Source organism: Cyphellophora europaea, assembly GCF_000365145.1.
Source record: "Cyphellophora europaea CBS 101466 unplaced genomic scaffold supercont1.8, whole genome shotgun sequence".
Lineage (NCBI taxonomy): Eukaryota > Fungi > Ascomycota > Eurotiomycetes > Chaetothyriales > Cyphellophoraceae > Cyphellophora > Cyphellophora europaea.
The window spans coordinates 1,524,652-1,551,425 of NW_008481814.1; the positions used below are offsets into that span (position 1 = coordinate 1,524,652).

Below are 26,774 nucleotides of genomic sequence, written 5' to 3' on the forward strand. Positions count from 1 at the left end.
CTCGTCTCGAACGATTGTAGGTTGCACCGTGGCCACAGCTCCCTTCTGCAGCCCAGATAGGTGCCTTGCAATACCTATTGTTGACCATCAAGGCTCAGAAGATGCGTACCCGTAGCGTTCATGTCCACCTCTCGCTCCCTTCCATAAGGTCGCCGGGTCATAACATCGACCCGTAGACCCGTAGCGACACAGCATCACAGTGCACATGCCGGTACGTTGAGCCCAGAATACCTACCTGGACAATGGGGTATCACAGGCCCCCTGAAAACCGATGCATCCAAATATCCACCTCAGGTATAGAACTGCTCTAAATGCGATACGAATTCGGCACACCCATAGCGAAGGTTGGTTCCAGCGCAGGCTCGAGTACCGACGTACCTACCTACCCATTTGGGGTGAGGATTTATCGACTGCCAGGAAGCGCATGGACGGATGAAAGTACCAACTAGTCCGGGAGACTGCTGAAGAAACCTTGATTCAGGCATGACCTGGGTCACCTGGGTGACTCTGAAGCACGTCCCCCACATACAGTAATTGCCGCTGTAGCGAGGCAATTCCAATGGGTTGGGGCGGTTCGGGGCCCGGCCATCGTGCTTCACCGCTTTCGGTCACTAGGGCGTTCAGGAACGACGATTTTAGTGTTAGAGGCTAGTAGTGCCAACACTCAAAGCCGAATGGCCCGCGGCCAGAAGAAAGCCGGACCGCCTCGCTGGGCGCCACGTTGTGCCCGCTTCCCACGGGAATTGTAGTTTTGCATGACCCAGCATCCACTGGCAGCCCATGGGGACGGCGTCATTACTGCTTCGTCCACTTCCAAACGTCTCTGCCTAATATCCGCCTCTCCTTTCCTCTCCTTTCGTCCTCGTTGCCACCAAATCACCTCCTATCAAGCCAGCTTTCTCCCTGTGGACACAAATTAGTCTCCTTAATTCCGTGTGGCGCAGGCTGCCCTTCTGGGTTGTCGTCATACCCGAATAGATTCCTTCCTTCCCTAACCATCATCTACATTGTCGATCGTTACGAACTGGCGCAGACTATCACATTGGCATCGCCAGAGATGTCCTGGGAGCTACTCGGCCCATAGCGCGTGCTACCCTCCGCAAGGCAAGAAACGCAATGCCTGGTGACAGAGACTCAAACAAGGGCGAAGCTGCGCCGGAAGCCAGCAATCCTTTCACCGCGGACCACACAAAGCCTCGAGAACCTTCGCCTTTGCGTGCCTCCCGAAGCTCCTCGTCAATCCCTCAGATCTCCCGATCGCGGAAAAATTCCCAAGAATTCAGTCCGACTAGGAACACCACCCTAAGCGGCACACTGTCCACCATCCCCTCGGCTGCAGCGGTGCAGCGAGCGCTGTCGGCGCAAAGACCAGTTTTACAGCCAGGAGCTGGTCTCGAAGCTTCCTCCGACAGTACGCGAGCCCGGCCATCGGGAAATAATTCGCCCGCCTGGCCTACATCACCGAGGTTGAAGTCGCCTCCTCCATCGCTGGCAAGCCGACAGACTCTACCCAAACGGAGCGACAACGACCACACTCCCTCCAATACATCAATGAAACGCCTCACGAACATCTCAGCTTCTGACGATGGCGGCGCTACACATACACCCGATAACGGAAAGGAACAGGCAACATCCTCCCAGTTGGCTTTACGCCCTCCTGGACGAGGGCCCAGTGCAGCCAGTGGGGGTTTAGAGCCTGTGGCCGAAGGTAGCATCCCTACCACTCCCTCCATCAGCCCCGAGAACAAGCCATTAGGGGATTCTAAGCCCGAGGGTTCGGGCTTAAGCCAGCATTCGGTATCAGATGCTTCCACCGTTAGGAATGGTGATGGGAACGATCTCAAAGCAGCTGCCAGTAAGGCTGAGAACGATGCTAAAGCACGAGTTTCCAGCAATTCGCGCACCGGCGCAAATCTGGCCAAACGCTCACTCACCAGTCTGACCTCGGCCAAGGCCAAAGCGCCTGATCCCCCGAGAACGATGACCATTGAAACCGAGCCGGTGACCACTACACCTCAGTTACTGGGAACAGAGCGGCTCACTGGGAGAGATGGAAGTGGCAGCGTACGCACAAAGCCTAGCAACGAAACTATCCGACCCAAGAAGGAGAAAAAGAAGGCAACCCGCAAAACACCCTCGCTTCATTCAGGAACAGTCACCTCAAAAGCTGACATCTTCGAGGCCAAGGTAGCTAGTGCGGTGGACGAAGCAGACACCTCCGACTCGGACGAGACATTTGTCTACGAATCGAATCCACCCGACAGCCGGTCGCATCGTCATCACTCAAGAACACCCAGTGCCACTTCTTTAGCGAGCACAGATCATCATGGTCGTAACCGGCACGGAATGCGGTCTGGCAGCAACGCGGTAGGCGCCAAAAAGAGTATGAAATTTTCCAACTATAACAACGGCCTCGACGAGGGCGAAGATGGCCGCAGTAGTATTCGCAACGGCTCTTCACACCGACCTCATCACATTGGCCGACACGGCAAGGCCGCCCACAGCTCAATACTCGACTCAAACTCTCCTTTCAGCCAAGCCAGCAAAACCAATTCTCCAAAAGCTTCATCCGCCAACTTGGCGAAATTCTCGCGGCCTAACAGTCCCAAGGTGTCGAACGGCCGAGTAGCATCAAGTCCCAAGAAGGGTGATGCCTTCGACATCTATGACAATCCCGCGGACGACGAGCGTACACCCCTTGTAGGAGGTTCGGTGCGAGTCAATCGAAATCGACATACTCGGCGATCTGGACTTCGTAACACTGACTACTTTGACGAGACCGATGGCAGCATCTGTGGTCGTCTGGGCGGCTGTATCCTAATTGGTCTGGTCGTTCTTATCGTGTGTGTTGGTATAGTCACCTTCGTCATTGGCTTGAATCAGCCTTTGGTTGATGTGAAAGTTCGACACCTTCAAAACATCCTTGCTTCCGAGCAAGAGCTCATGCTGGACCTGCATGTCGATGCCATCAACACAAATATCTTTGCCATCTCGGTTAATGACCTTGATGTGAACATCTTCGCAGAAAGTAGCCATGTTGGCAGCTCCAGCGACTATGAAAAGGAAAAGAAAAATCTCCGCTGGGCAACGCGGATAGGGGAGACCGAAGATGATGACCGCACCCTTCCTTGGCCCTTCCCAGCCGACGGTATCGATGAGGGTACCGATCCCATCGAAGAGGAGCCTGGGACGCAGAAGATGCTTCTCGGCACTATCCTTGAGTTCGACTCTCCTCTGACGTTTGACGCATCTCCTCTGCGCCGGCGACGATCAACCTCAGTAGGAGAAATCCGCCTTGCGAAGCCCGGCAACAAAACCGAGGTCGGCGGATCTGCACGCTGGGAAAGAGTGCTCCAGCATGATTTCAACCTGATCGTGCGAGGAGTCATCAAGTATCAAGTCCCCCTGAGCTCGAAGATCAAATCGGTCAAAATTTCCAGCATAGCTACGGTCCATCCTAATGAAGACGATGGAAGCAAATCTCACACGTCACTAGATGAATGAATCACGACAGTCGATGAATCTCGTTTGTTAGCGTTATAGCCTGTCAACAGGCGTAGACAGTGTCCCAAGATACCCATCGAGGAAGACGGAAAAGCGTTGGGCTCACACATCGCCGAATTTGGCTACAAATTGGAACAAGGGCGAGGAAGGAAGGGTCCGGACCGAGCATATAAAGGCACTGACCCGGGTCTGATGCTGGATTTTGTACGTTAGCTTGAAGCTGGAAGGAATTCCCAGTGTAGTTTAAACACGTCGTCTTGCCTCTCGAAGGCAGACCCAATTCATTGAGGCAGAGGATGAGGCCCATGCAGCCCACGCGAGAATTCGGAGTCAAGTAAGCTGCGCTCGAATGGTTGCTGAAACTGGAATCCTGGACAGTGTTGCTCTCCTGATCAACTTCCGCTCAGGCAGTCTCAACCGGTGGGCGCAGAAAGTGACATGGGTACATGGGTACGGGCAGGCGCCCGTTTGGGAAAGGATGAAGTATGACTCTTTCTCTCAAGCGTGTGCCCAATTCCTGAGTCCATCGTATGCGTTGTACAATGTCAGCAAGAGGCAAAAAGCTGCCCAACGAATGGCAGATGACATCGACGGCAGCTAATTGAGGCCTTGGAAGCCACTGCTGCAAGCCTGGTTTCTCTGCATGCACCGCCTCTGCGCGATCCCAAAGTTCCCACCCGTTCAACCTGCATCCAGCCTCCGCCCACTTTCAGCCCCGCCATTTCTTGCCTGCCTACCAACTCTTCACTCTACCTCCTTCGTCATCCGCACCGTCTTTACCTACTTTCTTTCCCAGCTCTCCTACTCCCCAATAAATCATTACGATCAACACCATCTAAAACGTTCGAAAGGCGGATCGCGCCACATTCCCGGCGCCTCCGGCCGCTTGAACTTTACCTCCACCATTACTCAGCCGCAACCCCTCTCATCATCGTCCGCCCAGCCTTGCCCCGTGCGTTGGCACGATAAGCCCCAACAATGGGTTCGATTGCCTATCGCGACCGCGAGCGCGACTATGACGCTCGAACCAGTGTCTCATCAAGTCGTCGTGAACGAGATGGTGGCTACACCACCGTGAAGCGATACATAATTAAAGATGACGACAACCGCTCCTCCTTTGGCGGCCGTGACTCCCGATCTTTCGTGCCCGAGCGCGCAGGCGAGCGAGTGGAGGAAACCCGCATTATTCGTCGCGAAGCCGATGTTGAAGAGCCTCCACGGCGGGAGATGCGCAGAGAAGAGCCGAAATATTCGACCGAAGAATTGGTGATTCGCCGCGATCGTGACGATGACCGGAGGGATCCCTACTATGATCGCCGACCTGCCGAGCGCTCCTCTGATCAAGAGCTCATCATCAGACGCACCACGGAAGAGGAACCCCGCCATGAGACCGCCCTCTCCCGATTCGATGATCGTGATCGCCGCGACTACCGCTATGGGGATAACTACGAGGTCGGGCCTCCTAGGCGTGGTGATTTTTATGAACGCGATCGCGATGTCCAGCGATACACTCGCACCACGGACTACTATCAGCCTGCTCCTCAGCCACAAATTGTGGTTCTCAAACAAGACCCCATCATTATTCGCGAGCGCATCCGTGACGATGACTACCAGGTTGTTCGCAAGACCGACATCGATGAGGAAAAATCGATCGTCCGCAGGGCTCCAGAGCCGCCTAAAGAGGAAGAATATTTCTATGAGAAAAAGGTGCGCGAGCGCATCGACGATGGGCGCAGGCGTTCTCGCTCGCGTGACGATGATTGGCGTGACCGCCGAGTCATGAAGCGAGAAGTTAGCCCGCATGATTCAGTCTCCCAAGTAGGTGGTCGTCGCGACTACAGCAGCGATGACAGCATGGTCTACGTCAAGCGTACCAAGGAAACAACTGTCGAGCGAAGCCCTAGCCCGGACCGACGCAAGAATCTGGCCGCTGGCGCTATTGCAGGTATCGGTGCTGCCGAGCTCCTTCGCAATCACAAGAAGAAGGAAGGGCGTGACGCCTCGCATGGCGTCGGTCGTCTCGGCCGTGACATCGGTGCCGGTGCTTTAGGTGCTGTCGCCGCAGAAGGTATCAGTCGTGCTCGCTCTGCATACCGCAGCCGAAGCCGCCGCCGCCGCTCTCGATCCCGTTCTGGATCGAGCGATAGTGGTCGTGCTCGACGACGAAGCCGCAGCAGAGGCCGCGGCGAGAGTCGCAGCCGTTCCGAGTCTCGCTCCAAGCTAAAGACCCTCGGTGCGTATGGTCTTGGCGCGGCCGCTCTCGCTGCCGCCGCTGCAGTTGCTGCGAAGAAGATCAAGTCCAATAAAGAGAGGGATGGCTCAGTATCTCCTCACAGAGGCCGCAGCCAGTCTCGGCACAGAACAGATCGGGTGGAATCTATGCAGGAACTGACCAATGATCCATCGGCTGGTGATGATGCTCGCAATCCAAAGCATCGCAATAAACGCATGGCTGAAGCTGGTGCTGCGGGTGCTGCTATTACTGCGCTCATTGATAGAGCTCGCAGCAAGTCTCGAGGCCGCGACCGATCTCGTTCCCGTATCAGGACGGCGGCACCGGTCGTTGCGGCAGGTCTGGGCAGTGCTGCCCTTGCTGGTCTCTACGAGCGGAACAAGGCCAAGAAAGAAGCTGAAGTCATTCAGAAGGATGAGCGCCGTAACAGATCTCGTTCGCGCAGCCGTGCTCGCTCAGAGTACACCGAAGGCTATCGAGACGGACCACTCAATGATCCTGGCCTGATTGAATACGGCGACGGCCCGATGCACGGTAACAACTATGGCGAGGGCTACTACGGCAGACCAGCGCCGCAAGAGGGTTATTACGCCAACCAAACCGCCGTGGTTCCCGCTCCTGGCACTGCAGCTCCAGCCCCTTATGGCGCTACTCGTGATTTCCGGGACCCAAGTCCCGGATATGGCCGCGAACGACGAAGCAGGTCTCGAAGCACAAGCTCATCTCCAGGTGGACGTCGCCGCAGTAGCAGACGTCGTGTTGCCGAAGCCGGTGCGGCGGCCGCGGCAGGCGCTGCTGGAGCATCGATGTATGAGCGTTCGAAACAAGAGAAGCGCGAGCGAAAGGCTCGTAAACGACGTGAGTAGTCATTCGGATACTTTGGCTTCAGACTGATGAATTTTAGGTGAGCAAGAGCAATACGGCGACCCGTATGAAGAAGGGTACAACCCACAAGCCTCGCACGCGCCGCCTCCAAGCGATCCGTATGGTGCGCCGCCGCAGCCTGGATACTATCCTGAAAGTGGCGCCTTCCCACCACCACCTGGCGCTGGACAGTACGCACCCGACCCAGCAGCTCAGCAAGCTGGCAACTACATGCAGCAAGGCTATCCGCCGCCCCCACCAGGAGGCCCCGGGATGCCTCCCCCACCTGGTGTTGGCTACGAGCCATACGCATCCGGCGCCAACCCATATGCGCCACCTCGGGGCGCAGACAATGTGAGTGTGCCGAACTATTCCAGCCCGGATGGTACGTCTGGTACCTTGTTCTTCTTTACAAACCGTCTCGTTCCCATCATCTGCACAGTACACTAACTCCTGTAAAGGTCTAAACTCTTCACGCTCGGTCGATCCCGGCTCATTCCCTCCACCTCCGCCAGGACCTCCTCCTCCCATCACTCCCGCAATCAGTGTGCAGCCTCCTTCTTCCACCCCCGACACCACACAGCTCCATGTCCCGCCAACCTATGTTCCTCCCACCAATCGCGCCGCTTCGCCTCCTCGCGAAAGCGACCGCCGCCTGAACGACTCTCCACCACAGTCTTCAACTCCCCGTCCCCGTGCCGTATCACAACCCCCTCCTGCCTCTGGCTCTACCTCCAACGGTCCCCGCAAATCTGTCCAGTTCGCTGCCGAGCCGGACGTCCAGCCCGCAGACCCGCCTGCATCAGAAACTTCGATGCCAGAGACTGGGCGAACACGGCATCGCCGTCGCGATCGCGGATATGAGGCAGGTGATGACACAGACGAAACGCCGGATGATCAGCGGCGCAGAGCTAAAGGGTTAGAGCCACAAGACGTTGCAGAAAGAGATCGCGGCCGAGAAGGCGATGGTGATGGGGAAAAACGCCATCATAGAAGGCGGCGGAGCCATGACCCCTCGTCCTCTTCTCGCCGCGACAGGGATAGAGACCGTGATCGCGACCGTGATCCCACTTCCTCTTCGCGTCGCGACAAAGACCGAGACAAGGGCAAGCAGAAGCGTCGGGACGACGGCAACAACGACGGCGGCGACTCGGACGCCACTGAGGAGCTGCCTCCGCGCTTCGATAACGAGGGACGCAAGAAATCGGAGCGGGGCGAGGACCCTGTGGCGGATCGCCTTGAAGAGATCATCAGTGGCAAGGGCGCTGCGGGCAAAGTGTTTGGGAATTTCGTTGATGGGCTGTTTGGGCCTGGGGAGCGGAAGAAGAGGGATCGTTGAGCATGGTGTCCAAGATAGCGTTGACGTCTGACGACTTTTCATGAGAGACGGCTTTTCTTTTCTTTTCTACTTTTTCTCTTGCGGTCTGGGGAGGAGGGCCAGCTGCTGGGGTATTTTTTTGGATCGGGAATATGAGACGCATGGGTGAAGAGCTGGGACATCAAACTCAACCACACCCACGCATTTTCATACGATTTGGGACATGTGAGTGCACACAGCCGACCAGTTGACCAGTCAGTCATGCGAGCAAGCAAGCAAGCAAGCCAGCACAGCCAACAGCCCAACGAAGTAACGACTTTTTCTTTTTTTGACAACCAAGCCAAGTCTCTCTCTCATCTTTCATCCTCCTGCCCTTTCTCGGGAGGTTTCATATCTCGTTCGATCCGGTGAGGTTAGCCACGGCCCATTGATGGGGCGTTCGGATGGAGGGGGGGTCGAGCTATAGAGACGTCTCACGATGCTCTATTGCAAGGCGGTAGGGGATGGATGCTGAGCAGACATGGCAGGGAGAGAGGCAAGGCAAGTCAAGGAATGAATGGTGCTGGACCAACGACTTCACGACCCTGATGAGTTTGACGAACGATCATGATGAAATAGAGAACAAAACCAACATTCATGCCCAGCTAGCTGCATGCACTATCTAGCCCTTTTTCAAAGCTGTGCCCTTGATTCGTTGCTCTTCTGCAGCGGTCGGAGGGACCGTCCGATTTGGGGGGCGAATATACATGTGTGTATATATATACACATGTATATATGCCCTCAGGCCTAGTAAGCGTGCTGCTCTTACGCTGTGCCGCCGCCGCCATAACGTTCCGTTCGGTCGGGTGAGCGCATTGCACGCCACTGGTACGCAAGGTGGTTAAGGATCCAGAGAATGACTCTGAATCTGTCCAGTCCAGAAACGGTGGGAAGGAAGGGCAGGATAGGCAATGGGGCTCTGGTGAGGGACACAGCCGAAGCAGTTGAGACCGAGTCAGGGATTATCGCGGAGACCGCCATTGGCATAAAAAAAGCGATTCACTATTGCGGGAGACGGAGGCCTCTCTGAGAGGGTAGTTCGATGGGCTTCACTGTTCTGGATTTCTCTTCGGCGACTCCATCTACGGCGCAGGAACATCCACTAATCTATGAGAAGTGCCCCAGCTCGATCCATGAGACTGCAAGTCTTCGAACTTCCACGCGGGGCTGTGACCTACAGCATGATTGCAACCGGGACATGAGGCTGTTATCGACACAAGGCGTTGCCTTCAAGTCACCTCCGCTGGTGTCGACCATTTCCATCCATTATGTTGGAATGATCCGGACCGAGAAGTAAGGCTCAGCAGCAGTGACCACCACTCTACCATTTCACAATCAACTCGGATCATTGTCCTCGGATCCCGCCCATCATCACATTGTCATCCAGTCGCTCCTTACTCACCAGAATCCCGGTGGCTTACTGTCCTTCGCTGCATACATGCTCTTCACCGGTGACCCTATCCCACCTGTTCCAACAGGTTGCGTCCCTGCAGCTCTTCTTGCTGCGCCCTTTTGACTAGCGCTATCTTCCGGCCCAAGTGGCGCTTCACTCAAAGCGGCCATGGCACTCACTGCAACAGGAACGATTGCACCACCAAGCCCCTTCTGGTAGTAGTTGCCCTGCTCGTCAACTACGACCTCCGCGCGTGTGTTCATCCTCGTACCGTGGATCGGCTTGGCAATGTCGCTTCCCACCACAGAGCCAGGAGGTGCCATGATACTATTGCCGCCAGAACGGAGAACACTCGCAGGCACACGAGAAGCTGGTATCAGAGGGTGAATCTGTGACTGCATACCTGGTGGCAAAGACTGCTCGTGACGAATGCGGGCATCGAGTTGACGTCGCATCGTACCATAATTGTGCATACCAACGAAGTCAATCTTAGTCAGGACAGTGACGGTGGTATCGAGAAGACGTCGGATGCGATTGTCTTTGAGCAGGGATTTGCCGGTGGTAGCGGCGTCAGTAAGCTCACCCACCTCGAGTGCCTGATTGGCCTCGAGGGCAGAGTTTATGGTCGTGTCAACTAGACACATTTCATAATGAACGAAGCCTTGTTGGACCATCACTTCGTAGCTGTACTCGAGAGCCTTCCAGAGACGCTTATCGGACGGCGAAACCCGAGTGCAAAGAGTCTTTTGCTCGGTGACGCGAAGCTGGATTCCTTCGTGCTCCGGTAGCAAGCACTCGTGCAGGCTGACACGCTTCATCTGAACACTCTTGATTGTCAGAATGTTGCCTGAGGGCTGCTGAAAGTACAAGCTAAGACCACGTCCTGGCGCGATGTGGATCGAGCTCACGAACCTCTCAACTGTGTCTTGGATCTCGAGAGGAGGATTGTGCCAGAACTCTGCTCCTTGCAATATGGCGCAGGCATCCCAAACCTGAGCCGGGCACTGCATACAGACCATTCCGATGTTGGCAGTTGAGTTGCGAATCTCGTACGTCAAGTCTTCGCGAACAACAAGGAGAAAATTCTCCCCGTTCTTGCTCTGACAGTGAAACTCGTAACAGACGGAGCTCGGGCCAGGGCGGTGTCTGTCGAACAGTTTCTCTGTGGAACCCAATGGGGATCTCGCCTCCAGAATCCTATCAACGTCTGCTCCATTCGTAGTGATTACGGGAGTGAAGTAAGTCAAAGGAGGTTTGACAGCTGAGTTAGATCCAAACACTTCATACCACGTCTTTGAATCGAAGCCCTTAGTACCGGCCTCAGGATCCGCAGATAGAAGCACCTGGCCAAGATGAATTCCAAAGACCATTCTGCCACTGAAAGCACGGCTGTGCTCGAACAAAGGCCGAAGCTGGTTCTTCAGGCCCTCAGTCTCCTTGACACGAAGCTCTTGCTGCACTGCGTCGCCATTGGCACATGCCATATGGCCATTCTTGGAGAGGAGTTTCTTCTTGCCCTTTGACATTCCCTCATATGCAGGGCCTGCCGAAGCAGTTGCTGCCGAGCTTGTGGCAGGAGCCGGACCGTATGCATCTTCGATGGCTTTTTGTCGCTTCTGCCGCTCAGTCAAAAAATCGTTCTGTTTCTTCCCGCCCCGCTTTTTGCCACGGTTTCCTGCTTTCTGATCCATAGTCTGGTGGAAATGTGGCTCCTGCCTGGTGGCTTTGCGCTGCTTGCTACCCTTCTTCTGCCGGGCACGTCCTTGAACGGTAGACCACTCATCAGTAGATTCCTTACTTGCTTCGATCGCAGCTTCAAGCTCAATTTGCTCCCGTAGTCGCGGAATCGCTTCTGCTGCTCGGGCATCGACGTTCAGACCAGTATATCTGGTATGGTTCTCCCAGAACTTGCTACTCTGATCGATGGAGCGTTGCGAGCATGCTGCAGGTATACGTGGTATATCTGAGCCAGCGACCGGTACCAGATCATCATCCAGGAAATTCGGCTGTTGCCCACGGGCTTCGGTCTGCTGAGCATTGTGTCCTCCAAATCCCGGAGGTGGACGAAAACCTTGAGAAGTCGAAATGCCAGGCTGTGGATCACCTCGCCACGCATGATACTGACCTTTCCCGCGACCACGCTGCGGTATACTAGTTGCTGATCGAGAAGCAGCATTGCTGCTGGGAGGCAGGTGAGAAGCAACGGCTCCCTGCGACATGCTACCGCGGAAAGAACGAGTCGTTGGAGACAGAGCGCGTGAAGGAGACGACATACCCAGATCGCAATACGGATCACGGTCCCGAATCTCTGGCAAACGCTGACTCGACTTTGTACCGTCATCTTCGCTATCGGAGCCAGCCTTGGGTCTGCGCCGTCTTGGACTCTCAATGCGTGGAGCAGGATCAGGGATAACGGGGTGTTCATTGAATTCAATGCTCTTTGCGACATCAGATGAAAGAGACAGTAAATTAGATGGGGCAACACTTGGGGCCACATGCGCTTGATATCGACTGATGGTAACGGGAAGGCCAGGAAGGAGTTCTCCGTCGTCTTCAAGCCCAGCATAATCATCGGAGCATGGCAGAGCACTGTGGTTAGTCGGCGACGTAATCGATTCGTCGACATGGCCTGGACTTGGTGAATACCCTGGGTCGACTTCTGAGGTCTCTTTATCCATGCCTCGTCCGTCCTGAGCTTCTTCCTCATCATCTGAGTCGGCCGCAACTCTCCGACGGCGTCTTGAAGCTGGCTCTGCCGGAGCGTCTGGTTCTATAACATTGGGGTCTTGTACACTGTCAACGGCAACAGCCCACCCTACAAGCTCGGCAGCTTTTGAGGGTTGCAAGTATTTCTGCTCCACAAGTGTAGGCCCAGCAACAGTCTCACCTTGCACCGTCGAGCCATTCTTCGATCTAGGCTCCATGTTGGCCCGGTTCCCTGCCTCTTTGAACTTGTAATCATCCCATAGCGAGAATCCTCCATGACGGTTTGTAGGGGAGATGGCATTCGTGTCGAGGTTAGGGTGCGGTCTGAGAATTCCATCAAGCAATATCCGACCTTCGCAAAGGTACTTTTTGGCTAGATTTTGAGCAGTATGCGGCGGCACAATCACCCGATCAAATGCTGGACATCGCTGAAAATCGACTTTTTGGAATCCAAGCAGCGGTCTAATAGCGTCGTCGGTGGTGACCAAAACGTTGCCATTGGACCTTGCAGAGTTGGAGTCGCGCTGCTGATACTGCAGCTCCAGCAAAGGCTCCAGGTTCTTTAATTTCTGTAGGGCCAGGTCGAAGTTGCCGTGCACCAGGCGAACCTGATTCTGAGTCGGCTCTGGCAGAATCTCTGTGCCCGTCAAAGCGAGGACTGACTCGGCAACTGCTCGAGTCAAGATTTTGATGTTATCATTGACAGGGTGCCACTCTGTGAAGGCGTGCTGCATGGCGCCCAGAGCGTCTTCGTGACGTTCATCATGCTCATCAAAGTCGATGTCAAGAAGGTCTGGGGCACGGAAGCCGGAATATTCAGTAGCGAGACGAGCCAGAAAGCCTTCGAGTGGACGGAGCTTAGGATCGATCAACTCATTCTCTTCCGCCTGCTTGAGTGTGTAATGCTGGAGTTGGCGTAATACATCGATTGGAGTATCGTCATCCATAACATCCAGTTTCTCGATCTTGAAGACCTGACTAGTGTGAGCACGAAGCCGGATCAACGGCAGAGGACTTACATGATGGCTGTGGTCGTAGCTCATGAAGGGTGCGTCGTCGGAGCTGTCGGCATAGCACTCGCGAAATGTATCGATTATATCGTCTACACCAGCTGGCTCGAAGGCAAACATCGAGCCGAAGAAGGTGGTCTTGGTGGCAGCCATGACTGCAATTCGACCATCCTAAGGGGGGAGGCAACCGGCCCACAGAGTCTCACACACTTGCTGAAGTACAGGAGAGCTGAATGAATGAAGGAAGAAGTCGGTACAGATACAGGAAGTAGGGAATGCGTTACGACATGAAAAGGTACACAAACAAGATAGGGCATGCAAGAGAGGTAACGCGGGGTAGTGCACACGTAATTGCCGCTCTGATCAGATCACAGGAAGGGAAATTCTGAGGCAAGTTGTAGAAGAGTAATCTCATGCGCAGTAAAAAGTGCTTGGGCAAGCAGTTGGACCGATGCTACTATCTTGAGGACCCGTGATTGAAGTATCTTCCTACCTGATCGGATCTGTGAGGGGATCCACATCAACTTAGACCGTATGCAGAGTAGTGGCAGGCAAGCCTTCCCTGGTTGCCTTTTTTCACGACATGAATCTTTTCAACTACAAGGAGCTGGCGGCTACATGGTCATCTGCGAGATTCGTGATACTGGCATACCTGCTGCCTCACTTTGCTGTTCAAAGAACGCACTTGCTATTGTAGGACTGAGGAATTCACACCTGCAGCAATAACCACGGCCGCACGTATCTATTAACTATATCCATAAGTCTATCTCATGCTGGCTAATCATGTACCATTATCGAATGCCGTGGTGGTACTCTGCGATGTCCTCATGATATCATAAATCATCACTGTACGAAAAGCTCAAGAGAAGTGGCGAGCCTATCGTCCACTCTTGGTATTCCGTTTCAACAGCTTATGCCTTCGTCCTGGCGACTTGGTTGGCGAGGGAGGTACCTCCCCGGTGCTGTCTTTCGATGCCGCCTCTACTGGAGGCGGCATGATTTGCTCAACGCGTGGGTTGCCATTGAAGAGGCCGTCAATGTTCATGACCCATTTCATCCTACCAGTCGTCTCAGTCATGTCTTGTAGCTTCTGTGCCATAGCAGTGTTGTTCCCTTCGGCTCCTTTCCGGAGGTCACTGACGGCCGAATCGATTTCGTTTCTGTATGTTTTGAAGTTGGAGCTGAGTTTCTTAGTGAGCTCCTCCAGTTGAGCAATGGTCTGTCGTTGTTGTTCCGCAATGATCTCGAGTTTGCGTTGTTTTTCAAGGTCCTCCTCTCGCTGTCGTAACAAGGTTTCGAAACTGCCCTTGATCTTATCAAGACCACTTTGATGTCGGTCGTTGTCCATGTTCCGACACGAGACTATCACGTCGTATTCTGACTCCTTCTGCTGTGCAACAGCTTTGGCATGGCTGGCTTGATCTCGCCACTGTTCTTCGGTCATGCTCGCTGCTCGCGCCTGTTCTTCTGCACGGCCGGTCCGCTCACGCTCCCTATTGAGCTCTTCACGCAGGTCTTCCAATTGCCGCTCTTTCCTCGCCAACTGCCGCAAACTGGCTTCGTGGGACTGCTCATAGTTGCTGTTTCGGTCCTGCAAGTATTGATTCCGGGCGTTCAAGGTTTCATTGGCCTTTTCCGTTTCATCATGTCGCATCTTCAACAATTGCTTCTCACGGTGCAGGCGGTCGATATCGCTCTGCAGCCTCTCGATTACTCGGCCTGATTTTCCTGTATTGGCATGACCTATGGCTGATGACCAAGCGGCATTTTCGGTTGTTGGCGACTGATCTGGAGGGATGGCTGCAGTTTTATTGTCAATCAAGCGCTCGGTGGTGAGGGTTATCATCGCCATACCAGTCCGTGTGATCGAAGCCACTCTACCCGTGTTTGTTCGCTGCATTTCCGGGGGGCTCAGTGGACTTTGCTCCCTCGTGTATCCATTGACTGCTGCCATGTTACTGCCACCCGGCTGGGCATCGCCAGAGGGCCCTGCGGAAAGAGATGGTTCTGGTGCTGAGCGTCAGACCTCGTCTGGGCTGGGTCGAAGCGATGGGAGAGGCCGCACCTGGGGCCACTAGAGAGTCGAGGCTTTTCCAATGGACAATGACGGGCGTTGCAGTAGATCCGCGAGACTTTGATCTCATGACAGAGGGGGCACAAGTAAATCGAAGCGTTGTTTGCAATAAGATCTCGCAAAGTTGTGCAGACTAGCCATGGTCAGCCTCGAGCTATTCGCTTGGGTCACTCAATGGGGACTGACATGTGGGGTTAGGAGGAGTGCCTCTGGAAGACGGATGGGTCGCGCTTTCTCGATGCAGATGATGCGCAACAAAGACGGCAATGCAGTTCAGACAATCGACAATGAAGTAACTTGAAAGGTACAGACTGGCAGTGCCATATAATTGTGGCAGCCTGCGGTAGGCGCAATGTGATGATTTTCCCCTGTCCTGTTCGTCAGACCCCAGACACAGCCGTTGCCCGGACGGCTTGTACCGGCCCCTGAAAAGCGTGTTGTGGACGCGTCGTGGCCAATGACGTGGGCCGGCAGGGCCTGCACTACTCGACACGATCACCACTTCCCTACTGCGAATTTGCTTCCGAAACAAAGGGAAAATTGTGAAGCTGCAAGCAATTTTGTATTGTTCCGAACCAATCTTCTTTGACACTGGTGGTGCATATATTCAATGGTATCCTAGATTCGAGCGACCGGGATGCGCAAACGTTTCCAACGGTTATGGCTTCGCGGCAACCTGAGTCTACCTCCACCCCAAGACCTGCACTCCGCACATGCAAGCATTGCATTAGTCTGTATTATTGTTGACAAATGGCTCGCTAGTTCATCAACACGACAGCTCCCAGTACAGCCATGGCGAAAGCAGCAGAGCTACCTAGCTGCATAGCACCCGAACCAGCATCCGGTGCGCTGGTTTGTGCTGCACCCGTCTCAGATGCGGAACTTGGTGAGCGCGTGGTGGTGGCAGTGGTCGATCCCGTTGTGCTGGAGTCAGTAGTGGTGGAGCTACGACACAATCAGTACGTTCACAGGCACATCTGGGAGAGCGGCATTTACCTTTCGGTGCTGTTCGAGGTAGACGTTGAGGATGAGGTACCATTCGTAGTGCTCGAGGATTCTCCGCTTGTTGTCGATGTCGAGTTGTCCATGGACGTCGATGTCGCTGAGGAGGAGGAGGACGAGCTGGAGCTGCCGGATCCCCCAGAGATGGTGAAAAGGCCGCTGTAGTTAACATCGCCCTGGCCCTGCGTTATCTGAAGTGCATAGTCGCTGCTCATATTAGCCTGGTTGTACTCGCGACAGGTTGGTAGTGTCAACATACTCCGCATCCTCCAGATCCTCGTCAACCTCCCAGCTATACGAGGTGCCGGTAACACCATCGGCAATGGTCTCGATTGTCTTCAGGTCGCTCGCACTCCCTTTGCGGAGGGTCAGGGTGACAGGCTAGCGCATTATTAGCAGTTATAGAATGTCTTGTTCGTGCGCAACATACGTCGCCGTTTCCACCGCCCCACGTGATGTTGTAGGTATCTCCAGCTTCCAACGCGGCGGGCAAAGAAGTGAACGCGATCTTGGTCTGCGCAAGGGCAAGGCTCAGCAGCGAGGCGCTGGCCAGAACGAATCGCGTGAGCATCATGGTGGGTGGACGATGTGAGAAGTAAAAGCCTGGAGCAGCGTCAATTGCTGTGCGATCCCACCGTCCTTATCAAGCAAGTCATACCTTGTGTACCGTATGCGGTCGGCCTGTGCTGTGTTGATGGAGAAGGAGAATTGGGGAGCACGCCAAATGAGTGGACAGATTTCCAAGAGGTAAATTTAGAGAAGGGCTGTAAAGGCAAAGTTGTCGGGAGTTACTGTCGTACGGGACTTGTATAAGAGTTGGAAACCGGGCTACACGTGCGCCCCCTGGTCATATTGTTCAACCGAGTCGTAATGGCGCGCGCCCAGATTGCGATCGGCGAGAAGACGCATCGAGAATTGCTGTGGCTTTTTCGATCCAGGAACCCGCCCAATCAGCACGGCTTCCACCCTAAGCTTTGGCCGGAGCCGCTTCTAGTCTCCCAAAGAAGTTTGCCCATGGGCATGGTGCATGGGGCCCGCGGGCATGCTCCGTCCAATTTTTCTCGCTTAAAAGCTACTCCAACATCGGCTGATCGACAGGCAGCATGCGTGATTTCAACGCTCTGATGTCAACGCTCGGGTGTTCAACCAAAACCACCACGTTGCAAGCTTCAAGACTGTCGAATGACTGGAAATGTAGTAACATTATTCATTGCTTATGCCACAACTGTCCCCGCCAATTTTGCCGGCTGTTGCTTCGTGGTGCCATTCAAGCTGTCCATAGCTCGGAAAGCGGTCCTTCACCGTTGTTGGCCATGTTCTTTTGCTGGCAACCGCAATGGAGAGCCCAGCCAGATCAGCCAAATTCACTTCGCAATTATCTGGAGTCCTGGCCCGCCAAGTCAAAGCATCTCGCAAGACTGGTAGCACGATTGCTGGTGACAGGTCCCTCAAAAATCCGCGACTGACACCAGCTGATAATACATGAGTAAGACTGACTTCACCTTGCGACAGACCTCTTGGCGCGCCATTCGGAAACATGGCCGGCACATTGAAGGGAATAAACTGGGAGTGCGATCCGACCAATTCTGGCGCTGTCGACCACGAAGCTACATCTTCTGGTGGATCGCCCATGAAGAAGTCCAAGGAGAAGGCCGTACTGTAAGCATAGCGCTCAAGAACGATCTTTATCGTCCACTGTACATCGGCGTTGTTGAAGCCAAGGTTCCTGATTTCCTGTGGACTGATATTGCTGAACGCAGCTGTCACCGACGTTGCTCGTCGTGATGATCTCTTGAGTCTCCTCTGCGCCAGGCCTGGAGGATTGTACTTGAGGTTGATCTGTGTTCGCACGTAACTGGCGAGTGAAGTGCCGTTCAAGCTCCAGTCTGGGATGTCCGGATAAGCATAGTTGAACAACCGGATATTCCGCACAGCATCATTGGTGAACATCGTTGTCCCATTATCAGAATGGAATGGTGCAAGGCTGGAGTTTCCGGAGTCTATGCTGCCAGGAAGCTCGTAGTACGTCCCATACACGTTCACTGTGGGTGTAAAGTAGCTTGCTGGATTCAGGATCTGCCACATGGCCAATAGCCGATCGACATTGGCGTGGTGTAGCCAAAAGATAGGATCGAAAGCCGAGATCTCCGGATAGAGCATGTGACCATTGCCACCAACGATGTTGTGAATGTTTCCATGGATATTCTCGACATTGTTGCCTGAGTTTAATCGGCCGTTGGGAGTAAAGCAGGAGAAGGATACGTAGTCTGTCACATCCGTAAACAACTGATAAGTGCTTGCCACGATCTGTCCGGCATTTGCCAGCATTTCAGCGCTGGCGGCAGTCTGATTGCTCTGCCGAGTCTCGCTATTCCAATGACGAACAGTGAAGGGTAAGTCGGCCAACTTCACCTGGTCTCTTGGAAAACCGTTACCACCTGCGTCCCATTGAAAGCTGTATTTGTACAATGGATTCTGTACTGCTGTCCGCCCAGCAGGCGTGTTAATGATGATTGTAGCATCTTGAACGACAGCGGGCAGTGCAGGATGCACAGCCCAGTCCCAGAATGGTAGTCGCAACGTCCAAGCTGCTGTGTTGTATACATCTTGCAAACCGCTAGGATAGGTTCTGGCGATCGCTTGAGCCTCAGTCCAGAGGATTTGCTTGGGGAGTTAGCTTTGTTCTGCAGCATCGGGTCGACTGCGTACCTCCATTAGGGCCAGATATGGTCGGTGCCAGGTCGGAAATGGTGTAGAACCATGCACGCAAAACCCTGGTGAGTACGGATTCGTCCCACTGACCCCGTCCCAGGGAGATCTTGGGTATCCATGTATGCCTATAGTGTCAAATCTGAACAGGCTATATGATATCTCTGGGAATTACCAGCAATTTGGAAGTAAGATAGAGGGTCGGATTGGTCTCTTGCCTGGAGCCGACTCAGGGCCTGGATGTAAAGATCGAACGGTGGACCGGACTGCGAGAAATCATTGATGTCGAGCCGATAAGGTCGAACCCCTGTGGTTGCGTTATGACTTCCACCTGCGCCGGTAATCTTGAAAGCGACGGCAAGGTTCGACAGAAGGAGGCAGATAGCCAGGGGAATAACAGGGAGAGTGACTGCCATTCTGACGATGAAAAAACACAAGAGACACCCACTGGAAGACTTGTAGAGAAGTCCAAGAAAGTTCACTGCATGAGGCAGGTTTTCAACGGGTGGGATAAGAGCAATCGAGTCAAGACCAGCCCGGTGTATACTGCTGTTCGCCATGCTGCTTGCTGCAGGAAGCCGTTGTGGGTGCCTCAAACGCCGGCATTTGGAAACAGCTCGATTCAAGTACCAAGGTTGCTGAAAATCGAGACTCGCTCATGTCTAAGTCGACATGAAGGACAAGCTGATCACATGTGCACCAATCTCTACCGTTCACAACCACTTACTGCTCAACCCCAGAAGAGCGCATGCGATCAGGCCGTGGAGTCGTGCCCTACCTACCCAGTCGAACAAAGCTCGAGCGATGAACTTTCGTAAACGCAATCTTAGCAGGTGTCGTACACAGGCGGACAACAAGAGACTCGCGTTCCCCCAGTTACCGACAATGCAGCTTGCTGCAGTGCGACATGCGCTCACACGTTGTGACAAGGATATGTACAATAAGTCTGCCAAACGCGGCTTACCTGAAGCTACAGGTGAGGACTGACGGATAGCACATTGTTTGCACCGGTCCTGATTCCCAGCCTGCACGGCTCTCATACCTCCACGGCATCCTGTTGCCTGTGTTTCCGTTGAGCTCAAGCACCTTTGGGCAGATCCAAGTTCTAACCACCGAAGGTAGGTGTGTGTAGCAAGAGAATACAAGCAATGCGGAACCTGCGGCTGAAGCGGAGACCACGAAACCAAAAAGTCGCGCATGTCTCGGCAAAGCTTGCATGAATCTTTCTGGCCCTTGAGTACCTTTCCGCTGGCTGCAAACTACCCAAACACTTCTCTCAGACCTGACTGCATGCGCGACTGATTCCAGCACAACAAACGGGTCTGACGTCGGCCTTCTACACTGTGAACGCAGTCGACCCCTAGTGACTTCTGCTATCAGCTGCCACTACCAAACACCTACAGCCACACACTTCACGTCATGGTTGAATACACTCCTCCTCCAGAGGACTTGTCGCGCCTCAACCCGATACAGCGATACATGCAGAAAGGCCAGCTCGACTGGAACGACTATTTTTACCTAGTAATCATCGTCTTCGTTTACATCCTAGCTCGACCAGCCATCCACAAGTTCTTCAGCTGGGTCCTCGGCGGAAGCAAAGAAGAGCAGGAGGGCCAGGAGGAGAGAGAAGCATACTACAAGCGCAGAGCAAGAATCGGGCCCAACGCCATCCGTGGTGGCAAGGATGAGCCAGCCGACATCGACCTGGACATGCCCGCCGGCAAGACATCTGGCGCAAATGTTAGTGCTGAGGGTGCTGTGTCCAACAGGAAGACCAAGGGTCCGAAAGGCGAAAAGTCGGAGGCAGACAAGCTGTTGGATTGGGACGATGAGCCAGTTCCTGCACCCGCTGAGGGTGGCAAGTCAGACGTGATGCAGTGGCTCAATAAATGGGATAAGGAGGCATCATAGTCTGACAGAAGCATACACTTTCATTCTCTTTCTTTGGCACCAATGGCAAGCGTACGCCGACTGTTGCATCTGGAGTTGTACACGGCCCGACCACACGGGCGATCAATTACTGTCCCCCGCAAAGACGTGCATGTTCTCCCGCACCCGGGGGAAGCCCCGACCTATTATACTTCAAGTCGATATATTTGACTTCGCTGGCTGTGCACAAGTCCGAGCAGGTGCGGATGTTGTGGACGCCTTGCCGCCGATCGATGGCCCGAACAAACGAGCAACTACAAAGCCGTGACTGACCCGTGCGTCTGTCTCCTATAGGGACAGCAACCTCGTCACACACCTTGAACTGCTCACCATGGCCACAGCCGATGTCCTTCTGCCCGCAACACAACCCCTTCCCTCCCATCTCGCCGCCAACACAGGACACGTTCCTCGCTCTCAGCTAGGATGGCTCCGTCCCACGACCTCCGATACCTCCATAGACGAGATGCGCCGTCGGCTTAGCACCGACGGCTACCTTTACGTTAAGAACCTCCTGCCCCGAGCCGACGTCCTGAAGATGCGCGCCCACTACTTCTCCCAGTTCACCTCCACCGACCTCCTTGACCCTTCGTCCGACCCAGGACTGGGAATCTACGACCAAACCTCTGATCCAGCAACGCACCGCGGCATCGGCGGAGGCGATCCATCGAGCAAGGATCTGGATATCCTCACTGAAGCGCACACGACGGAGCACTATCGCGCCTTTGTAGGACATCCTCAGCTCAGGCAGAAGGTGAGGCAGCTGATGGAATGGGAGGAGGATGTGCTGCTGATGCGGACCATGCTCCGACACAACGTGCCCAACGGCAGCGCGACTGGCGTGCACTACGACAAACTATTTCTCAGAGGCGGCGAAGCATTCTTCCTTACGGCTTGGGTGCCAATCGGCGACACGGCGCACAATGGCGGCGGTCTGATCTATCTGGAGGACTCGGTCGATTTAGGCCAGGCGATCGAAGACGACTTCAACGCCAGGGCTGACGCACAGAACATGGACGTCGGCCAGAAGATCTCGGCTTTCAACGTTAATATGACCGCGACTGGCATCCTGAGTGATCACCCCAAGGAGTTCGAAGCTGACCACCAAGCGATCGCAGAAAGAATTGGGCGGGAGCAGAAGGGCTACAAGTGGTTGGTGGCCGACTACGAGGCTGGAGATGTCGTGTTCCACCACCCCTGCATGGTTCACGGGAGCGGGAGGAACGAGGATGCGGCGGGACGGATCAGGCTGAGTACCGATCTGAGGTTCTACAACAAAGAGGACTTCGATAACGGAACGGCAGATACTCGCTGGATGAAGTTCTGGACTATTGGTGACGGTCTTTAGTCGCTTTAACGAATATTGAACATGGTCACCCGCGGTCCCAGTCTCTGGCGCCCCCGTCCCATCTCTATATCTTCCCTTTCCATTCACGAGGCCTTCTCAACAATCCCTCTAATCACATCACCAACACCCTCCGGATTCCCAAACCAAGCATCATGTCCCCCGGCCACCTCCACCGTCTCCATCAACCTCCCCTTCCCATCCTCTGCGCACGTCTTCCTTACCCCCTCCACTATCCCCTTCTGCATCTCCACCGGCAGCGACCGATCATCCAACGTCAACACATACGTGCTATTTCCCTCCCGCCACGCCTCGTACCCCACTTCGCCGTCAAACGCCTGGATGCTCATGGGCACCAGCGCCTCCACCAGCAGGTCTGCCTCTTTAGGGTCCGAGATATCGTGCGCGAATAGCTCTCGGCCTCCGGGCGCGAAGACAGTCTTGCCATCGTCCGAGAGCTCCAGGATGTGCGGAAGCTCGCCGCCTGCGAGCTTGCGCGGCGACATACCTAGTGGTAGGGCCATGGAGGAGAACTGCCTGAACGGTCAGCAAGCCCTCTATATCTTCAGCCCACGACAGGCTGGGGAGGCCGGCGAGCAAGAAACCAGGACCGGGCCCGCCCGGCAATCCCAGCACTATGTCTCCCCCCCCCCGGAGAAGAGACTTGGACCAAATGCTGACACACACAACCAGGACCAATGCTCCGCCACGCTCGCTTCTCAAAAGGGGAAAAGAGTGGGCTTACGTAAATCTGATGCACGACCCCCCCAGGCTTCCCCTGTGCTTGGCGGGAAGCCTTGAGCAAGTCCTTGCAGGCCGTGTTGCCGGGCACGCCGCCGTAAGAGTGGAAGAGCACGACAACGTCCTTGCCCGCATCGGCGTGCGTCGTGATGGCGGAGGCGACGGCTGCGACGTCCGCTTCGTACGTGGTGGGGAAGGCGGCGGAGGTGGAGGGGTCGATGGTGATGAGGTTGGAGGGCAGGTCTACGGGGGTAGCGGTGTAGGAGTGGGAGGTCAGGTAGGTGGTGAGCGGGGCGAAGGAGCGCGCGAGGTGGCCACCACCGGGGACGAGGACGATGGCCGGTTTTGGTGGCGAGGAGGACATGGTTGCGGTTGCACTTGGGTGTTGGGTACGCGTGAAACCAGCGTGTAGATTTTGGGGAGATCCAAGTTCTGTGTCAGTATCTTGAGAAGTGCAGTACGTCACGTATCTATTTATTTCTCGTGGCTCTTACTAGTCACCGTACAGGTGCTTCTCGCCTGTCTGTCCTCCACGGACCTTCCGGAAGAGTGTTTCTTAGCGTTACGGTCTTGCGAGACCTGCTGATGCAGTATGATCTTAGCTTAGGCCTCCTGTACCAGACTGTCGGGACACTAGCAAGCCATGGCGCTCGGTAGGCATGCATCGGAGAGAAGTGTGCGAAGCAGAAAGCAGCCTCCTAGCACGATCCATTATCTCCACGTAGCAGAACGAGCAAACATCTCGACTGTGGGCTATCGACAGTGTGGCTTAGGATTGAAGCGATAGAAGCACGAAGATTGCATGCTGTGCTGATACTCGGTGTATGGAGTCACTAGGGGTCGACAAAACTGACGGGAAGGCTCCTGGGTTGACGAGATAGAAGCTCACAGTCAAAGATCGACAAAATTCACCAGCGGGCTCTCCGGACATACAACAGATCATTTTTGGTAGTCGATGAAATTGACTGGCGCCCTCCTCGGACCCGCATCACGGAAGCTCGAAGCGCTTATGCAAGCTCTCGACAACATTGCAGCAATGAAGAAGGACATTGAAGTCGTCAAGAAAATCACGCAGACAACCAAGGAAACTGCAAACCAGACTGCCGAGGATGTTTCGTTCATCAAAGCCCAAGTCAAACTCCTCCAGCCACATCAACACGAGGCCAATGGAAAGGAGGATTGAGGGTCTGAGAAGGGATTTATCAGAGCCAACTTCAAGGAAGACGGCTGATTAGCGGATTATGCAGCTCTACAACGCTCCCACATGATTAGATTGCCTTACATTGAATACAGTCTGTGCAGCGCCGATTCATGGCACATCACTTATCAACTTCACTGGTGCTGCAGAGGGAACCACAAAGGGTCGGTAGTTCAGAACCGCAATTGAATGCCTTGTTATACCTTCGTGGCACAGCTTCCAATGTTCGAGATATCACCCTGTTGGGACGCAGTCCGTAGCCACCGTGCCGCTCCATTAACCCGTGCACCTAAGCACGCCTTTCTCTGCCTGAACGCCCGACCATTCCTCTCCATATCGCGATCTGAGACGGGAAACTAGAAAGCTCCAAGAGTTTGCTCTCACAAACTTGATCCCGCTCTCGAGATGTGACCAGTGGCTTTACCATCCTGAGTATGAGCCGCCCGGCACACGTACAAGCTGTTGAAAAAGTGTTTCCAAAATACTCCGGACGATATTGCAACCACAATGCTGACGACTGCCCGGGAACGCGCGTTTCGATTGACCACAAGTTCACATGGAGCGTCTTCCAGCGTTCCGGCCGTCTAATTGACCTAATTGGCACAAGACTCGGGTGCGAAGAGGATAAGACGGTATGAGAAGGTGTAAAGGCTGAGAGGTCGTAACATCGCTATTGCACACCCTAGACCTGCAGAGCGTCTGGACGCGGGAGTCGATGAACTCGCCATATGGTTGACTGCGTGTTGTTCGTCGTAATTTTAGAGGTAGATCTCGATTGCAGGCTGTTGTTGAAAATAAGTAGGTTCTGATGATGGCTGTCCAAATGCTGTTTATTGTGTTGATTGTTTTTCGTATGGTAGAGTCCTGGATGTAGCATGATGGAGAGAGGACGCGAGACAGGGCAAGGTCGTCGAGATAGTGGAGAGATGTGGCGAGGCAGGAAATGGCTGCAAGGTAGCGGTGTGGGAAGTGTCTCGTTCTGTCGACAACCAAGGCTCATGTAATGATAGGCAGTCGGATATACCATCGGAAAACCCGTAGCAGTCTCGAGCAGGAAGCGCAACTTGATACGCAGAAAGATAGAGGTAGCTGAGTTGAACTTTGGGCAGCTTAGGTTGGGTGCTCAAGTCGGCTCTACAACGTTGCGACTGACCCTATCTCTGGGAGCAACAGGTAGTAGCTCTTGACTTCCGACTTCATTGCTTATCTCAATTAAACCACGTTCCTCTGTTGAACCGTGTCGAAAAGTTAATTATGAGTAGAACGCGCTTTTCTGGAAGCTCTCAACCGATATGTCGTGCGGCTTACCCTTGATCTCGGGGGCGTGTACGCTAGTGAGGCTCTTCGTTCGTTCGCCGAGCACATCGGTGCCCTTTAGTGTTGTCGTCCTGCTCCCTGGAGCGCTGGCTGTTTCGCTGCCAGTAGTAAGAGCTTGCTGTTGTCGCTGCACTGGTCGTTGAATGGTTTGCAGGTAAGGGCTTGGCACGTAGCCTACCTTGCCATCCCGTGAGCGGCATCGCCACCATTCAGAGGCGTTGCCCATGGGATCCGTCTTCGACAGTACTGCTACCAAATCGCCCTTCCTCACCTGCAAATCCATCCCCACGGACTGGTCTGAGGGCGTGTAATCGTACATGACGCGACAGAAGTCGAGCTTTTTGGGATCGAGCGCCACTTGCTCGCCGTTTTGGTTTGTATAGCCGACAGACATCTCTTGTTGCTTTCGAGCGGCCTCTTCTTGGCTGGCGGCCATGGAGCGTATAAGCTTGCTCATTAGATATGGCAGGCCAAAAACGGCAATTGCAAACATGATGAACGGCTTGCGTGAGGGCCGGGGAGGGGCGGGGGATCCATCAGGGAGCGTCATTGGGCCTTTGCCTCCTGACATGAAATGAGAGAACGCTTGTGGAGTGAGACTCGTCGCATCAGCTGGTGGGGGCCTTCCAGTGATTTTGGCCAAAAGCGTGCGCATCCATCGCAATAGCGCGTAGATCCCCAAGACGGATCCGAGCGTGTGTCTTAGGTTGCCGAGCTGCTCGGCCATCGACACCATAGCAAAGAACGACGAATGGGTCGTCATGAAGGCGCTTTCTAGCATTTGCGCGAACCCGCCAAAGGCTCGCACGACGCTCTCCATGACCTGGAAGGTTGCCGCGGTGTTTTGATTCCAACTCTGGGTAAGGCTCTGGTCATTTGGGCCGCCTGGCATCCCAGGCATACCGCCGTAGCCGCCGCCATACATGCCGGAACCGTACATTCCGCCTCCCATACCACCCATGCCATAGCCACCGCCATAGCCACCGTATGTCGAGCCGTAGCCACCGTACATGCCGCCACCCATGCCGCTGCCATAGCTTCCGAATCGATTGTAAGGACTTGAGTAAGGCGACGAGTATGTAGAGCCATAGGGATTTGCAGCGTTCGGGTTTGCATAGTTGGAGGCCGTCTGATTGATGACGGAGTTGAGAGTGTTCGGTCGATCGGGCAGTGATGGCGCGGCCGCGTCGCCCGCAGTAGTCGGGGCGTTAGCGGTCATCGTCGACGGTAAAGAAGTACTTGTGGGTGTAGCAGCTGGCAGTGTGTCAGTATGGCGAGCCTCGGTTGAGGATGGATTTGTCGTACTCGCAGCTCCTGCGCGCTCCCACGGTTTCGGCGGGGAAACTGTGCTCATAGTCGACCTTTCATTGCTAGAAGGCAGCGCAACGATCGTAG

General features: G+C 54.5%; 10 protein-coding genes across 10 annotated transcripts; 4 read left to right on the forward strand and 6 right to left on the reverse strand.

Moving 5' to 3' along the window:
* Window positions 1-1,116: 1,116 nt before the first annotated feature.
* On the forward strand, window positions 1,117-3,504 carry HMPREF1541_08376 (uncharacterized protein; the record flags this gene model as incomplete). The annotated part of the gene is made up of 1 exon (XM_008722695.1): window positions 1,117-3,504. The coding sequence occupies one exon, from the start codon at window positions 1,117-1,119 to the stop codon at window positions 3,502-3,504; it is 2,388 nt and encodes a 795-aa protein (XP_008720917.1).
* Window positions 3,505-4,482: 978 nt separating this feature from the next.
* On the forward strand, window positions 4,483-7,940 carry HMPREF1541_08377 (uncharacterized protein; the record flags this gene model as incomplete). Its single annotated transcript, XM_008722696.1, has 4 exons — window positions 4,483-6,595; window positions 6,642-6,959; window positions 7,117-7,650; window positions 7,702-7,940. The coding sequence occupies 4 exons, from the start codon at window positions 4,483-4,485 to the stop codon at window positions 7,938-7,940; spliced, it is 3,204 nt and encodes a 1,067-aa protein (XP_008720918.1).
* A 1,416-nt stretch (window positions 7,941-9,356) lies between these two features.
* HMPREF1541_08378 (uncharacterized protein) lies at window positions 9,357-13,220 on the reverse strand (the record flags this gene model as incomplete). The annotated part of the gene is made up of 2 exons (XM_008722697.1): window positions 9,357-13,031; window positions 13,077-13,220. 2 exons carry the CDS (start codon window positions 13,218-13,220, stop codon window positions 9,357-9,359), a joined length of 3,819 nt encoding a protein of 1,272 aa, XP_008720919.1.
* Window positions 13,221-13,944: 724 nt separating this feature from the next.
* HMPREF1541_08379 (uncharacterized protein) lies at window positions 13,945-15,021 on the reverse strand (the record flags this gene model as incomplete). The annotated part of the gene is made up of 1 exon (XM_008722698.1): window positions 13,945-15,021. One exon carries the CDS (start codon window positions 15,019-15,021, stop codon window positions 13,945-13,947), a length of 1,077 nt encoding a protein of 358 aa, XP_008720920.1.
* An 878-nt stretch (window positions 15,022-15,899) lies between these two features.
* On the reverse strand, window positions 15,900-16,717 carry HMPREF1541_08380 (uncharacterized protein; the record flags this gene model as incomplete). The annotated part of the gene is made up of 4 exons (XM_008722699.1): window positions 15,900-16,086; window positions 16,138-16,350; window positions 16,403-16,524; window positions 16,574-16,717. The coding sequence occupies 4 exons, from the start codon at window positions 16,715-16,717 to the stop codon at window positions 15,900-15,902; spliced, it is 666 nt and encodes a 221-aa protein (XP_008720921.1).
* A 629-nt stretch (window positions 16,718-17,346) lies between these two features.
* On the reverse strand, window positions 17,347-19,268 carry HMPREF1541_08381 (uncharacterized protein; the record flags this gene model as incomplete). Its single annotated transcript, XM_008722700.1, has 3 exons — window positions 17,347-18,807; window positions 18,853-18,980; window positions 19,028-19,268. The coding sequence occupies 3 exons, from the start codon at window positions 19,266-19,268 to the stop codon at window positions 17,347-17,349; spliced, it is 1,830 nt and encodes a 609-aa protein (XP_008720922.1).
* Window positions 19,269-20,271: 1,003 nt separating this feature from the next.
* HMPREF1541_08382 (uncharacterized protein) lies at window positions 20,272-20,763 on the forward strand (the record flags this gene model as incomplete). The annotated part of the gene is made up of 1 exon (XM_008722701.1): window positions 20,272-20,763. The coding sequence occupies one exon, from the start codon at window positions 20,272-20,274 to the stop codon at window positions 20,761-20,763; it is 492 nt and encodes a 163-aa protein (XP_008720923.1).
* A 349-nt stretch (window positions 20,764-21,112) lies between these two features.
* HMPREF1541_08383 (uncharacterized protein) lies at window positions 21,113-22,126 on the forward strand (the record flags this gene model as incomplete). Its single annotated transcript, XM_008722702.1, has 1 exon — window positions 21,113-22,126. One exon carries the CDS (start codon window positions 21,113-21,115, stop codon window positions 22,124-22,126), a length of 1,014 nt encoding a protein of 337 aa, XP_008720924.1.
* An 83-nt stretch (window positions 22,127-22,209) lies between these two features.
* On the reverse strand, window positions 22,210-23,228 carry HMPREF1541_08384 (uncharacterized protein; the record flags this gene model as incomplete). Its single annotated transcript, XM_008722703.1, has 2 exons — window positions 22,210-22,656; window positions 22,869-23,228. The coding sequence occupies 2 exons, from the start codon at window positions 23,226-23,228 to the stop codon at window positions 22,210-22,212; spliced, it is 807 nt and encodes a 268-aa protein (XP_008720925.1).
* Window positions 23,229-25,314: 2,086 nt separating this feature from the next.
* HMPREF1541_08385 (uncharacterized protein) lies at window positions 25,315-26,598 on the reverse strand (the record flags this gene model as incomplete). The annotated part of the gene is made up of 1 exon (XM_008722704.1): window positions 25,315-26,598. The coding sequence occupies one exon, from the start codon at window positions 26,596-26,598 to the stop codon at window positions 25,315-25,317; it is 1,284 nt and encodes a 427-aa protein (XP_008720926.1).
* Between the last annotated feature and the right edge of the window lie 176 nt (window positions 26,599-26,774).